Here is a 16,381-nt window from a genome sequence, read left to right as displayed (position 1 = left end):
GCACCCACACAACATTGGCATCAAATGTCAGCCCATATTCCCACCCCCACCACACTTAATTCAGATTCTCCCTTTCCAGGGGAAATCCAATATGGAAAACGCAGCCATTGGCAGTGACCCCCCAAGCAGCTTGCAAATTAAGCCCCTGTCTGGAAGAGCCCGTGCTATGAATGTACAGATGTCTCTTGTGGAACACATCACTGAACAGAACACTCAGTTCAAAAGAGGTGCAATAGACCCAACCCACTTATTTAGGAACACTCACCCATTGAAATTAATGAGATTTATTTCTGAATAGACATAAGTGTTCTTAAGCCCATTGAAATCATGGATAGCTCTCTTGAAGGCATGTGGCTGCCTTGGCTATTGCAAAATTTTATTTGCATAAATCTCTTTTTCTTTTTTTAGTCTATTTTGAACTTATTGCAGTAAAAATAAAGAAAAGAGGGGGAAAGTCAATGTGGAGCTATTGAGAGAAGCCCATCCTGAAAGCTCAGGCCACCTTGTGACCATTTTCACCTTTTACTTACACCATTTCTGGGTCCACCCCCCCCATCCCAATGAAGTTTTTAAAGCTCATCTTTTTGCTTCTGATACAGATTCTATTACTGAAGAACCAACAATAGCCAACAAGCTGGAGTCCACAAATGGCTCTCAGTCAACAATGAAAACTTGGGAGGCAAAGAGCAATGACAGCAGCTGCAGCCATGATCCAGAAGATAAGCAGTCACTGGAACCAAAGCAGCAAGTCAAGATCCCAACAAGCCAGCCACAGGCAGGCCAAGCAAGCCAGGACCAACCAGAGATGAAGGACAAGCCAGAGCAAGGCTGTTGGACACAGGAAGAGACAAGGGATAAAGTGGAGAACACCTCGTTTTTAAAGGAACAGGTAAGAAGAAGGTGTTGAAACTAGGGGTGGGACAGTTTTCAGTTTCAGTTTCCCATTTTTCTACTCTTAATTTCAGCTCCTGACATTTCACATCCATTTGTGGCAGAAGATTAAGTCCTCCCCAAAATTCACCAGCATTTTAATGCACATTTCATATCCTTTTGTGGCGGGGGGGGGGGGTTTAAGTCCTCCTGAAAATTCATTGTATTTTAATGCACATTTCTCTCATTTTTAATACGATTTTGCCAGTTATATGCACATATTTGCAGGCAATTTCCCCTGACATGTGTATCTTTGTGCCCTCTTAGTATACAGTGGTACCTCTGGTTATGAACGCTTCTGGTTAAACACGCTTCGGGTTACGAGCTCCACTAACCCTGAAGTAGCTGCTCCTGGTTGCGCGCCAGAGCCACCATTAGCGAAAGCGTGCCTCAGGATAAGAACGATTTCAGCTTAAGAACGGACCTCCGGAACGAATTAACCAGAGGTACCACTGTACACATTTTAGATAGACATTTTGTTGGAGCATAAAATGTACAAAATTTGTACAGTGCAAGATTCAGAGAACTGCGAATTTCAAAGGAAAGCTGTGTTTTGGCTCACGTATTTTTGTGGGAAATGTAAATTAGATAGACTTGCCTTAAAATGCAAGCTAAACCAAAATCCCCTCCCTCTCCCCTTGCTGAAGCCCACCCCAGCCCCTCCAGCTGGTGGCGCAGCAATAAAACTGCCTGTACATTCACAAAGCTAAGCAGGATCTGATATGGTTGCAAATTGGATGGGGAACTGCGTGTTTGAGATTCCTGCCCTGCAGGGACTAGATGACCCTCGGAGTCCCATCCAACTCTATGATTGCATGGTCATCTGAATTGGTTGGGAAATGTCTCACCACTTTGCTAAGAAACTTGTTTTCTCTGCAACTCCCATTGGCAATACCTTCTTTTTTGCATTGTACCACCTTCCCCCAAGTGCCTGTCAACTTTATAGTTCATTGCTTTGCATGTACCCCTTACTAAGCAGTCCCAGACCTGTCTCCTTTCAGTTAAAAGCCTCTATAAGCCTCCTTGGCTTAAAGTCTTCCTCCAGTGCTCCCTGTTACAATAGCTTTGCTTATCTGATGCTGCCTCCACTCTTTGGATTGCTGTATTGTCCCCAGATGTGGCTTAAAGTCCCATTGAGAAAAACCTCTGGCTGAACCAAGCAGGTCTGGGTCTGGCCAGTGCTTAGAAACTGTTAGCTCACTTGGTAGAGCATGAGACTCAGGGTTGTGGGTTTGAGCCCCACGTTGGGTAAAAAACAAATTCCTGCATTGCAGGGGGTTGGACAAGATGGTCCCTTCCAACTCAACAATTTTATGATTTTTGGAATGCCACTTTTGAGTTCCATGGTGGAAGAAAGGGAGGCTATAAATGGAATTAATCCATTTGTCAATAATTGTGTCTTTAGGTTTTGTGCTTCCAGCTGATCATTTTATTATTATTTGGGAACCAATGCATGTTAATTATCCAGATTAGTCAACAATGCATGCTAACTGTCAGGTGGTTCACACTGCCCTAGCCTGATGATTTTCTGGAAACTGCTGCCTAATTCTGAAGTTGGACAGGTTTGGGGAGCCTGCCCACATTTGGAAGTTAAGGAAAGAACTCTCAATCAGAAAAGAGCAATTGAATATGATTGGACAAACCGTGCAAACTCAAACAGAGTCTAACAGTGGTCCAAAAACAATAACTTACAATGAAAAGTCTAATTATGTGCCAATACTGTCTGACTCCGACTAATGTTAGGGTCAGCCCTGTCAGGATTTGTGGTGGAGTCATGGCCTGACATAAAAGACTGCATGCTTTCTGTCCATCCTAGGGATCGTTAGGAAAGTAATAGAAAACAAAACTGCTGATATCATAATGCCATTATACAAATCTACAATACAACTGTGCTTTGGGTACTGTGTGCACTTCTGGTCACCTCACATCAAAAAGGTTATTGTGGATTTGAAAAAGTTTCAAAAATGGGCAACCAAAATGATCCAGCCACTCCCTTATGAGGACAGGTTGCAGGGTTTGGGACTTTTTAGTTTAGAAAAGAGGCAGGTGAAAGGTTTTGAACATATTAAACATGTGACTATGGTGCAATTCTCCCAAGTTGCAGAAAAAGGTAGACCAGGATCAGTATATATGCATTTTGGAGGCTGTGGTGCCCTTTGAAGTAATTTTGGGGGAAATGATTTCAGGGGTGTGTGGGTTGCAAAACTAATTCCTACCTCTCCAGAGCTCCCCAGCACGTCTTGTGTTTTTAACATTTGGTTTCAAATAGAGCAGCATAGACAAATAATTAAGATTTCTACCATCAGTGGGCATGAACTTCAATTTGTCTGTATTTACTTAATGTGACGTTTGATTCGCCATGTTTTTGGTTTTTTTAATAGAAAAGGGTAATGCAAAGCCTGAAGGAAATTTGTTTTTCTTTCAGCATGGTGCATGCTTTAACTGCTGTGCTGCTGTAAATTGCATTTGAAAATCCGTATGTTAAAGAATGTCTAGTTTTAACAAGATGGTGTGTGTTCAGGGCCAGCCCTACCATTGGGCGACAGATGCTAGGGATGTGGAATGGTGTTGAAAATCAGTGCTGTGTATGCCACACAGCCTACCCTGCACTCCTTAAGCTAGCTTGCTTCCATTAGGTGCTATAGAAGATGCTGCCCTATCCAGCATGTTGAAGTAAGATCCAACTGCCAGTCCAGTCAGCTTCTGTACACAGAACAGGCACAAGATGGGCACCATCTTGTTTTTCACCTCAGGCAGCAAAATGTCTTGTGCTGGTCTTGCATGCATGATTTAGTCAGGTAGGTAGGTTTTGTACAATGATTAAAAACAACAGAACTGTACCACAGTGAGAACCATAATAAGTTTAAGAGACAACCAGCATTAAATGAAAATACCTTAAGGAGCACAGAACTACATCGAATACTTACATTAAAACCACCAACCACGTCACAGGGACATAAAACCAGATCTTAAAAGACCTTGGAATACAGAAAAGTCTTATGTTGGTGCCAAAAAGCCAACAAAAAAAGCCAGGTGAGTTTCCCAGGGAGGGCAGTTCTATAGCCAGTGCTGTCACTAAACAGACTTCATCTGAGCTCCATCTTGAGGGGCACATGAAGAAGGATTTCTCTAGTTTACATGTATATGTGTGTGTAAGTATTTGTGTGTTTCTGTATATGCATGTTCTCATATGTGTAGATTAACTTATTTATTACCCAGAATGCAGCATGTAGGAAAGAATGTGATTGTTTGTGAAGAAAGGGAGAGCAAACTGCCAAGAGAGAGTTTTTCTGATAATGCTGGTTTTATTTTTATTTTTGTTCAGGTTCATGGCAGTCATTCCAGTGCCTCAATGGTACCTCTGTGGCCAGAAATTCAACAAGAGCTGAAAATTGTTGAATCTGAAGAGGAGCAGCCACTTGCCCTGGAGACAGGCCAGCAACAGCGAGACCTTAAACCCAGTGCTTCACTGATTTCATCCTTGGAAGCAAACAATTTGCCATGCAGTTCTGGGCTGCCTGTGACGCCACCCGAAGAAGAAAGCATGGTGAGAAATCCACCAGTCGCACCTCACATTTATTCGTTTAGTGCTCCCTCCAAAGGATCAAAGGACTCACCTGTTTGTGATTCTGAAGTATCCCCAAAGCAAGATGGTGCTTCTCCCGCTTCATTAAAACTGGAAAATATCCCTTGTGGGAAACCTTGTCCAAAGGACTGTTTAGAAACAGAGGACATCAGGTGTGTCCATCCATCTCAGCCCAACGATTGGAAACTTCCATCAGATCCACAAGAAAACATGGCTCTTTTGAGAGCTGAGTCTTCGTTTGCTGGAGAAAAGCGTCTAGACCAACCAGAGTGGGAAAGTAGTGAATGGCTTCTTCACAGGGAGAAGGAAGGTGCTGCTGTGACCCAGGCAGCAAAAAATGATCAAGTGCTTTTAGAGAGCCGAGGCCTACAGAGTTCAGTTGCCTTAAGTGGAGTTGGAGCCCACCAGCTCAAGGAATGTAAACTGAAGAATCGGGCTCGAGACTCACTTGACCACCAAGAGGAAGATACATGGGTGGACCATGTTCAGAGCTTAGAGTTGGTGGAGCCATGGGAAGAGCACCAGTGGGTCACCAGCCCACTCCACTCCCCTACCTCCAAGGACATCCAAGGAATGGCGCTTCACGAGTTTCAGCCACTGAATCAAGGAGGGACCAGGAGCCATTTCAAGAAGCCATGTTTCAATCGTAGCTTTTCCTTAGACAGTAAAGACTTTGTGAAGAGGCACCGGGCTATCCAGCTGCCTTTTGAGAGCGCAGATGTGGAGCATCTTTGTGCTGATATCCGACTAGGGGTCAAGCAACCCTCACAAACAGAGTGGAGAGAAAGTGACGGAGGAGAAGCCTGGCTGAATTGTCCAGAGGAGCTTTCTAAGCCAGATGAGACAAGCAGGAGACTTCTGAGCCACGAAGCAGGCTTTGCAGCCAGAGAACTGTCATCCAGCCATGACAGGGTCTACCCTGTTGCTCACAAAAAGTCAGGTGAGAAGGAAGCATATGAGGACAAAGAAGACCAGGGATTTTCAAAGCCCGAGTCTCCTTTGCCACAATATAATACTGAGAACAGTTCCTTCAGTTTAAACAGCCCAGAAAAAGATGTACCAAGTATTCAACAGGCTGATAGTCCTGGAACCTCTGCCACAAAAGATCTATGTTCTGTCAAGGAGTCACAGACTGGTAAAGGTGAAGACATCCCACGAAAAGGGAGGCCAAGGCCTTCTTCTCTCAATTTGGATTCCGTCCTACCTGCAACCAACCTTTTTAATTTTGAGAGTCTTTCTGTGCCCACCCCACCCAGGCACTTCCTGTGTGGGCAAAAAGAAGTTAAGACGAGTGACTCTGTGCCATCACTCCCTGTGACCTGTCCGAGCAAAAACAAAGCTGACCTTTGGGGTTCTCACTTTGACCCCCAAGACGTAGACCTAGACTACATCATGATGGCTCATGCTACCACTGGTCGCCGCAACTCTGCTCCAGTGAGTGTCTCGGCAGTGAGAACCTCTTTCATGGTTAAGATGTGCCAGGCTAGAGCTGTGCCGGTTATACCACCTAAGATTCAATACACACAGGTCCCGCAGCCCCTGCAGACACAGAACCCCAACTGCAGGACGCCAGAGAATAAAGAAACAGAAGCCAATGTAGGTCAACGCAAGTCAACTGAAAATGCTCAGGGTCAGCTGCAACCTCCAAAGAGTCCACCAGTGGAAAGGAAGGGGAAGGAAAATAATAATGCAGCCTTTATAGATTCAACGGCAAGTAGAAAGGCAGAACCATCCTTTGCCAATCATAATTCCACGCAGGATGCACCAGTTTTTCGTCGGAAACGCAGCTCTGAAGGGGAATCTACAGGGGACAATCCCCAGTCCTCAAAAATGGAGAGGTCTTCAGGGGTTTCTAAGCCTTCTTATAGATCTAGACCAGGAAGACCTCAGAGTCTTATACTATTTAGTCCTCCCTTTCCCATCATGGACCATCCTTCCTCCTCTGCAGACTCCAGAGTGTTGCTTTCTCCCATAAGAAGCCCCCTACAGACCCCTTCTCCAAGCCCCATTTCCAGTGATTTGTCAGGGACAGCTTCAGAGGGGGTCACACTTCGGAACAAGATGACCATTCCAAAGAATGGCCAGAGACTAGAGACTTCCACAAGCTGCTTCTACCAACCCCAGAGGAGGTCTGTGATTCTGGATGGTAGAAGCGGGAGACAGATAGAATAAGTCCCATTCCCTTCACCTCTCTTCCCTGGTGGATGAGATGGGGTGGTCACACGGAGAACTATGATTATTGTTAAACCCATACTACTCAAAAAGAACTTCCTTTTTCATTTCCAACAATCCCTTATTTTACTGATTGTCACTTTGATGATTGATAGAATGTTTAGTTGATTTGACCTTGAGTCCACCTTGGCAAAAGGTGTGCCAATGAAAGCAAAATTATGTGGAAAGAAAATAAGAGATCAATCCTTGTTATGTTAGCCAAAGCTACCCCCTCCAGACTCTTCCTCGTCTTTCAGCTTTCCAGCAACAGAGAACAATCACAAGAATCATCTCAGCAACTAATGCTCCGTTCCTCACAGTGTTCCTGAAATGGCTTCCTTGTTGATCTTGATTTGTCGTATTCCTGGGGGTTCCAGTCCACACCTGTATTAAAAGCTTATAGGCCTTCCCTTCCCTTTGTACTTGTTTATGCACAGACTTACTGTACTGAGAGTTATGTTCTCAATGGGCACTCAGCTAAGTGGTTTAAGAGGAATGGTGATGCATTTGAGCTAAAGCTTTCTTCAATAGGCTGCCATTGCCATTAAGCACCTCTTTGTGTCTACAGTCCTATTCCCCTAGCACCTGTTTCTTCGTAATTTTTGATAATTTAGAGCTAACTGCAGAGTTCTTATATTAATTGTCTACAAGGATTTGTACAAATAGCCATGTAAGCTACCTGCTGGCACACAGCGATTGGCAGAGCTAGCGACCCATTAGCTGGGACAGTCCCACCATTGTGCTGACTCTATTGACCCTATCCAAAAAGCACTGCATTTCCCCCCTCCTGCTAGTCTTTCTGCAGTATCAGGCACAGGTCTTGGTAGCTGCTGAAGCAAGGGATGGACAGAGCAGTCACAATAAGCTGCAACCTAACTGCATTTCTTGTATTTTCATAGTGTGCTGCTCTTTATTTGAAGACATCACAGCGTGGTTTTTCTTCTCTCTTTCAAGAAGTGTTGCTGCTGCTTGCTCAAAATAAGCTTGTTCTTTAAGCTGCCACTCAGTCTGCATAATCAGGACTGTAGGTGGCGAGAAACAGTTGTAGGATCTGATTAACGAAGAAATCCCCATGCTAATTTGCAATTGTGAGTCACTAAGTTGGAACTGGGAGCCTTGAAAGCATCTGAAAGCCAGGTGAATTAAAAACGTTACATTTTGTTTTCTCATAGATCAGTGCCCAGGTCACAACACTGCATTTTCGAGTTACATTTTCCCAGGGTGCATTTGGGTTGGATCTGTGACTTGGCTACAGGCAGTAAAAATGTAGATAAGCTATGTTGTAGTGAGTGTTGACATGCAAAATGGAAGTGGCGGCATGATGGAGGAGCCTTGCTTGTATTAGAGAGCGGCACTTTGTGCCAAGATTCTGTAGTGACAGGGAGGTGCATGAATTTCTACTGTGATGCATGTGCTTCTTCCTAGAATTTCCAACCCTTATGGTGAAGAACTGAATTTCACAATGGCTGCTTCATGAAACACAATGGGTACCTCTTAGAATCATAGAATCATAGAGTTGGAAGAGACCACAAGGGCCATCGAGTCCAACCCCCTGCCAGGCTCCAGAGATCTAGATGTCCTTGGGGGGGTACCCCAACTTTGCCTTGCAATAAAAACTTTGTGGGAGCATTTGAAAGATTATGGTAAGAGTAGATTTGAGCACCGTCAGTCCCAGAGCTTTGTTTACCTGTTTCTAAAGAAGGAAAGGTCCAAGCTGCCTTTCCTTTTTGCTTATTTTTATTAAAATGAAAATAGTCTTCTTGGCTTGACCATAAAGAAACTCAGCTAAACAATTACTAGGTATTGTGGCTTTTTAGATTGATCCACAAGGTAACTCAAGTTTGTTTGTGCATAGAGCAAAAATGAGGGGGCATCTGCTAGGGGTTTTGTATCCTCCAGTTTGGCTGGGCCACACTATGCTGCTTATAAGATCTGAGAAAGAGGGCGAAGAAGAGATGGAATTGTTTGGTTTTTGTTGCTGTTGTTTCTTGCAGCTTAAGTAGTATCATGAGGTTGTGCTCTTTGGTAGAAATAAGGAAGGATCAGTGTAGGAGTGAAACAGGTGGTCTGAACAGAGGGAATTAGGTTAGTTTATCATTCCACTATCTGAATAGCGGGAAGAGTTCACTGGTTCAAATTGTGGCAGAAGAGTTACTTATCTAAATGAGAAGGGAGGTAGTGCAAAACTCATCTGGTTGGAAGGCATCATCCCTTCATCTAATCCAAAGGTAGCCAGCATTGTACCCTCCTTATGTTGTTGGACTCAACTCCCACCATCCCTGATTTTTGGCCATGCTGACAGCGGCTGATGGGAGTTGTAGTCCATTAACACCTGCAGTGCACCACCTTGGTTTCCCCTTGGTTTAAATGAAACCCAGGACTTGCGTAAAACCTAGAGTAAAACCTAGACTGACTGTTTTGCCAAGAGCAGATAAGTTTCCCAAAGCAGTGTTTCTGTATGTTAAAATGCTTTTGAGTATTTCGGTTAAGAAAATGCAGAAGGGTCTGAGCAGCTTCCCACCGACCAATCCCCCCTCCCCTGCCCCACAAAAGTTGCAACCAAAAGTTATAGCTAGCTTTATCCTCTCTTCAGAGTTTTGAAATAGCTGTATTGATTAATATTGTGCTAAATTTATATATAAACAGAACTTATATAAATATATTAAAGTGTAATTAAAAACTAAGAAATTGTCTCTGAGCAGCATTCGTTACACCTGCGAATCTTGGGTGGATCCAATGTACAGAAATGACTTTTTTCGTTGAAAACTCCTTATGTGCAAGTTTTCCAAAACTTTTCTAAAGAAGGCAAGCAATGGGATCACAAGACCAGCATTTCAATCCCTCCCTCTCTCTGCTCATCCCTTCTCCTGCATTGCCCTTAATAGCAGTTTGAGCCTACCAAGCAGCTGAGCAGTAACTGAAGTTTATCACCTATTGAATCAATCATCTATCATGTATTGAAGTTTATCATCAGCAGTTGTATCCTGGAAGGAGAAGTGCAAGTTATCACATGTCTGCACACCAACATTTCCCCCTCCCAGTGGTTCTGTGCAATGAAATGAGAGCACATTTTTCTTAATGGTAGGAAAGTGTTACAATCCACCCAAAAGCTGCAGCATAGGTTTTGCTGCCATTTCTTGCCAAGTTCAGTACTTGAAAATGAATATTTATTGATGGCTCAACACTGCAACACATTTGATGGTTCAGGGTCTTCCTTGCCTTTAGAGCTCTATAGGAACACAGGAAGCTGCTTCATACCAAGTTAAACTATATATCCATCCAGTTTAGTATTGTTTACTCTTGCCTGACAGCAGTTTTCTAGGATCCCAGGTTTCCCATCACTGCCTTCCTAATATTTGAACACACACACACACACACACACACACACACACACACAAGATGGAGTGAGGAGGGGTAAACTCAAGAGATAAATACATATCTTTATTCCAGGAAAAAGGTGCTCAAACCTATGGCTTATCCACACTTCCTCTTTCCCCCCTGCTTTTCCCTGGGGGGAAAACCTGCTCTTTAGTGCTCAACCAGAGCAAACAGCAAATTAGGTTTATTTGGATTAACATTTGCTCTGATTTAGCACTAAAGAGTGGGTTTTCTCTGGGAAAGGAATAGGGCAAGGGGAAAACTGGTCTGACCCATGTTTTCTAGGCACAGGATAAGCAGAAGTATATAGTTCCTCCTATATCCATTAAATTCAATGTAGGGAGGGGGAAAGAGAGAAAGAGAGAGAGAGAGAGAGAGTCCACCACAGTGCGATGAGGTCTGGAACATGCATAAATGTGTTGTGTTTTCATTGGTAGCCCTGGTGGGTATTGTTTTCATGGTTCATTGTTGTTCCTGTAGGCTATCTGTTTCAGCGCTTTTATTGCTTTGGAGTTTTGCTAAGTCTCAACCATGAGATTAAACTGGAGGTTTTTTTTTAATTAAAAACAACAACATATGAAATGTGTCCTTGTGGTGTTTGAAGATTACTTATTTGTTGCAATCTCAGTGAACACAAAGAACTGCTTCTGTTGAGGTCTCTATTATTTGAGTAGCTAGCCCAAAGCACCATGGGATTTGGAACTGATCCATCAGTAGTTATATAATACAAGAAAACTGACTCCAGATGTTCAGGAACCCAGCTTTCTTTGGGGGGGGTAGCGACAAGGTTTGCATGTGCCTGGAATTTGTAAATAAAATAAATGGGTCTGAATCAATTATCATCTCCCTATAAATAAACGTGTGTGTGTGTGTGTGTGTGTGTGTGTTGCACCTTAGGAAACGTAACATTCCAGAAATGCAGCTCCACTTCATTAGGCGGTTTGGAAGAAGTCATTTGTCTATGCAAAGTTAGGCAAGGAAGCACCTCCCCCCTCAGCCATTTCACTTTTCCTATATTCACCCAACCAAATATATGTGGCACCATCAGAAAACTTTTTCAGAATGAGGGCAATGCTTCTTGTTCTCACTTGTGTTCCGCTTTGTGCCATTGTCATGTAGGCAAATGTAAGAGAATGCAGGCTGATGTGATGCCATCACTCTGCATGCCCCCTGATTGGTTGGGATTTTCCTAGGGAGAACAGATAGCTCTCTGAATGTGAGAGGAAGAGTACTTTGGAACAGAGTTATTAGCCCTCAACAGTGAACAGAATGCTCGGCCACAGAGATGCATTGCGGTTCATTTGTTCAGACAGACCTGTGGGCAGGAGTCCGAGAAGGGAAAGTCACTTAGTCTGTGTGGCAATTCTGCGGTCCTTTACGGACTGAGGCTCCTTGTGGTACCCTGGCTCCTTCTGTATAGTCCCCTGAAGGAAAATTAACAGCATGTCATTCGTCACTGTTTCCACAGCAACCTGAATAAATCGAATGCTACATTCTGTGGTAGCTGATCCTCACACCTTTATACAAAGCATCCATCTTGACTGCTGTCACACCAGCTTTTGAATAGGAGTGATTTAGTGCTCTCTAATCTCTTTTTCGGAAACTCCCTGTTACTTTTCTGAAAACAAATGCATTCATTGGTGTCTTGCTTGTGTGCTTAGATGCAGCGCTGCCACGGGGGTGGGGGTGGGTGGGGAGAGTGTAATTCTACAAAGGCTATTGCCCTGGATTTTGGGTGGAAATGCCAGAACTCTGGAACTACACTTGGAGGGTTGGTTTATCCTCCAGCTCCTTCCTGAAATCTTGCCAGCACTGGATTTAAAGTTGGCTGGCCTGCTCTTGTACTCTTGTCAGGTGTAGGACACTGTTAAAATTCCAAAATTTGAAATGGGCCAGGGCTTCTGTATCAGGGGTGTTAAACCTGTAGCCCTCCAGATGTGGTTGGATTCCCACTGCCATCATCCCTGCCCTTTGGCCATACTGACTGGGGTTGATGGGAGTTGTAGTCCAACAACGTATGGAGAGTCATGCATAGGCTATCAACACCTCCTTTCCTGGGTCCGTACAAGGGGAAATGCCACAAATGCATTGGTGAAAGAGGTTAAACCAGCCAATGTTCTTCCTTCTTACGCAAGTAATCCTCTCTCTTCTGCTTGGAAATCCTGACATGAGACACAAAGCAAACAGATGCAGGGTTTTGTAGCGTGTCTACCATTTTCCTGCTCAAAATAGCATCTCATGTTTACAGTAGCTCCAGGTGCAAAAGAAAGTGCCTGACAAGATGACAAGATGTAGGAGATAAATGTGCTGGCTTTGCCGTTGCTATTATATCAGCTGTCATATGGTTCAGGGCAAAAGCTTCAGCACATTCTAAGTTGCAATTTGATTTGATTAGGAAGAAATTAAGTTGAAAGTTTCAGGTATGGAATTCGTAAAGCAAAAATGGAAACAACAGCTAGGAAATCACAGCTGGACCTATATATACTAGAACTGATGTGAAAAACAGAACTCAGCCTTGGCTTTTCGGTCCCTAATGCTTAGCCACAATAGTCACGCTAATTTTCTCCGATAGAATCTCAGTGACGCTGACAAACCAAGGGACTGCAACACATTCTCTTGGCTTTAGCAAATCTCTGATCCAGAAATATTTAATTCTGTCCATAGGAAAAGACCTTAGAACTTCAAAGAAAATACAGCAGCTTCTTAAGAATAAACCATGGGATTAAAGGCAGGGGCAGGGGGGATAAACTAACATAGCCTGAATAAGGAGCCGTTTCTGAAAGGCAAAGCTTAAGCGAGCAAACAAAAAGCAGATGCTGTATTCATTCTGAAATATCCAGAGAACCTGAAAAGAAGGCTCTTTTTTAAAAAAAGAATTAAAAGCATATACAGCATTCAAGGTTCAGTGTATCTCATTACTGTTGCCTGAGGCAACTGCATTTCTTAGGAATTTTGCAATGAGAAAAATGCTCACAATTGAGCCCTTATGTTTTTCAACGTGTCCTAGAGTGCCCGCAGCTTCAACCAGGTACCTGAGCCTCTGTTACAGGCTGCCCAGCCCCTTCCAGTCTTTCTACAAGCCTTCATGCCCCACTCAGAAACCTAGCCTAGCATCGTCCAACCAGTTTCCTGGTGGTTGAGAAAGATGCTTCAGATCAGAGATTCTGCAAAGGATTTTCTCCACAGAACACATAGCGCATATTTCAGAGGGGCTTTGCTTAATTGTTACAGAAGATAAGACTTCCGAGTGGGGATTGAGCTTACCGGGAAATTTGGGGTCCAGCTTTGCCTCAGTGGATCAGCTACTACTGCTGCAAAATTCATTTGCGAAATGTCCTGGATGTAAGTCATGATGAACTAGGAGTCTGGGATTCTCTAATACCCTCAGGTGCTGGTGGAGCAAAGGTGAGGATGTTGTGAGAGCCCCAGTTCAAATGCTTGTGAGCAAGGCTGAAGCAAGCACAGCCATGTTTGCAGCTTGATCCATGAAAGACTTAATTGGCAAGGAAGAAATGATGCTTCTGAAGGGAGTGCATAACACAGGGATAGAAAGTATACTGTGCCCAGGTTTAGTCTCCAGAATCTCCAGGTAAAGGAAGGTTAGGGATCTGGTGCCCTCCACTTGTTCCTGGCCTTTCAGTCCTATCATCCTTAGCCATTGGCAATGGTGACTAGGGCTGATGGCAGTTGGAGCAGAACATCTGGGATGTTACAGGTTCTTACCCCATCCACAAGCAAGAGAGGAATCCCAGCTGATTTCCCAGTGGTGAAGTGTCAAGTCAAGGGACACATGCAGACACAGACTAGTACTTGAAAGCAAGAAATGATTTTGTTTTTATTCAGGCAAGTAACAGTATAGGCTCAGCAGCAGACAAAGAGTTCAGGAAAGCCAATTCAGGAGGGCAGGAAGTTCCAAACTGGATGGAAGCACCAAAGATGTCCCAACAAGTTTCCCCGCCCCTCCCACCAAGCAATTAAAGACGTGGCATGGCGAGCTCACCCGCGAGACTCTCTCGCCTTGTGGGAGTATCATGATTGTAAGTAAGTTCTGCATTGGGGTGGGTGGTTCTGCTCCCATCTGCAAATGTAGCACCCAGTTCTAGGCAACAAGATTGCACCTTTCTGCTCAGGCTCCCATTCAGTTGCTGCCTCTGCTTCCTGTTCAGCCACCTATAGCTGATCAAACCCTCCCTAGCCTTCACTGAGGTTCTTCTCTCCACAGGGAGGTTAGGGGAAGGAACCAGGGTCCCTGCTACCCCTTTCAAAGAGACTGTTGGGTTGGAAAGTGGAGAACCCCTTCCTTCAACCCCAGTTCCAACAATTCAGCCCACCACTCTCTGTTTCTTCCTCCACAGTTCGAGCCTGCCGACTCACGCCTGATATTGACAGTCTACTGCGAGAACAGAATGCTGAACGAGAAGGGCCTTTAGTCTCATCCAGTAAATCTCATGTTCTTAATGAAAAGATCTGATGTCCTGGATGACATCAGCTTTCATCTTAGAACATGTGGTGGAAAGCATGGCATTATAACCAATAGAGTTTGGTGAGCATGTTGGAATGATTATGTCAGGAACCTGTTACTAGGGTGAACCTGTCAGCTACAGTTTCTTTCGGCTTATCATTTCCCCAGTACTAAGTTCAGTTTTGCACATTTTCACATTAGATTGCTCCCTCCCCCACATAGAGCATCATGAACATTCAGCATTTCAGTGTGAAATTTCTTCCAATATTCACATTTTTGCAAAGCAAGTTTCTCTAACACAATGCATTTTATATGCTATTTTCACCAACACCCTCATCTTTATGCACCCATTATCGCAATATATTCATTTTAAAAAACATATTTTTTCTTTGGAGACCCATACGGCAAAATTCAGAGAAGTGTGCATGGTGTTTCAGAAAGTTTGTATTAGGCTTGGTTTTGAATGTGAGCTGAATCAAACTTTTCCCCTATTCGTACCTGTGGCTCTCCAGATGTTGCTGGACTGCATCATCCTTGACTATTGGCCATGATGGCTGGGGCTGTTGGGTGTTAGAGTCCAACAACATCTGGAGAACTACAGGTTCCCCTCACCCTTAGGCTAAAACAGGGTTCCCCAATCTTGTTTTTGGACTAAAACTCCCATCATCTCTAGCTAGCAGGACCAGTGGTCAGGGATGATGGGGACTGTAGTCCAAAAACAACTGGAGACTCAAGTTTTCGAAACCCTGGTTTAAAGGCACATGATGCCACAATTTTGCTAAAGCTAAGCAGATCTAGAGCTGCAGATCACCAAATAAAGGCTAGCTGATGCCAAGCTGGTATTCATAAAGGACACTGTAGTAGTCTGCTTCAAAACTATTGCTGTCTGCATACTGGAAGTCACGTTGACTGATTCAGACCTGGCTTTTGTCTCAAAACAAGCACCACAGGTATGGCAGATTTCCCTTCCAGGAGAAACTTCATGAGCATGTTGATCTCCTTATTGCTTCTCCCTTTCCTTTTTCTGCAACTGTTCCTCTGACCTTTACCCACCCTGTGTTGGAATCTCCAACAGCCACAGTCAGCAGAGGAGTAGAAGCAGCTTACACGACAATAAAGACTGAAATGTGATAACTCCAGGGGCCAGAAAACCAGAACCAGCAGTGCAAACTCCAGGTAAGCCTGTCTGGCAGCATTCTGCCACCAGCCCGTTCTTCGGCCATAGAATGGACTGTGCTTTGGTATGCGATCAAAGGGAAGTACAGTTCTGTGATAAACAGCAGCTCTCTTTGGGAAAAGTACACATAACTTGACTGTTAAAAAGCAGCACTACTAAGCCTAGTGATTCTCTGGCAGGAAGTAACCATTTGTCCCTGCCTCACATTAAGACGAATGGCAATCTAATCCTAAATGTTTGCGCTCCTTGCCTACTTGCAACGCTGAAGGAAAAACACTCCAGACTGATTCCAGCTAGAAAGTCCAGACATTACTGGGGCACACATTAGAATGTGACGCCATACAGGTTGGATTGGGCACTGACCCATTCTTGTTCTATTATGCCAACATGGCATTAGATCGTGAACTTCGTTAAGAACTAAGCTGGCAGAGAAGTGACATGACCATTGAGGACTTATAACAAAATCCAGTTATGCAGAATGACAACCACATACTTGGCTGCTTAGTCAAATACCACACCACCTTGTTTAAGCTGCCGGAAAAATGCAGTATAGCTGTTTTTACTCAGCAATAAAGAGAAACAGCTTGTGTGATCAGATATTGTGAAGGTGGGATACTGAGAAGCAAACATCCGCAGT

General features: G+C 44.0%; 1 protein-coding gene and 1 long non-coding RNA gene across 2 annotated transcripts in view; one reads left to right on the top strand and one right to left on the bottom strand.

Annotated features, from left to right (window-relative positions):
- The window catches only part of ARHGAP31 (Rho GTPase activating protein 31), an 88,498-nt gene extending 81,357 nt beyond the window's left edge, over positions 1-7,141 (top strand). Inside the window, exons 11-12 of the mRNA XM_083498849.1 lie at positions 600-889; positions 4,256-7,141. Coding sequence (XP_083354975.1) covers positions 600-889; positions 4,256-6,688 — 2,723 coding nt within the window. The 3' untranslated portion in view covers positions 6,689-7,141. The remainder of the gene's footprint in view (positions 1-599; positions 890-4,255) is intronic.
- Positions 6,913-10,901, bottom strand: LOC310704934. Its single transcript, XR_014525084.1, has 2 exons — positions 8,277-10,901; positions 6,913-8,220 (listed from the first exon to the last, which is right to left on the bottom strand). It is a non-coding gene; the product is annotated as an uncharacterized lncRNA (long non-coding RNA).
- Between the last annotated feature and the right edge of the window lie 5,480 nt (positions 10,902-16,381).

Source organism: Podarcis liolepis, assembly GCF_965112155.1.
Source record: "Podarcis liolepis genome assembly, chromosome: 4".
In the NCBI taxonomy this organism is placed as follows: Eukaryota; Metazoa; Chordata; class Lepidosauria; order Squamata; family Lacertidae; genus Podarcis; species Podarcis liolepis.
Note: the sequence above shows the minus strand (reverse complement) of the source record. Positions and strands in the feature narration are given on the sequence as shown.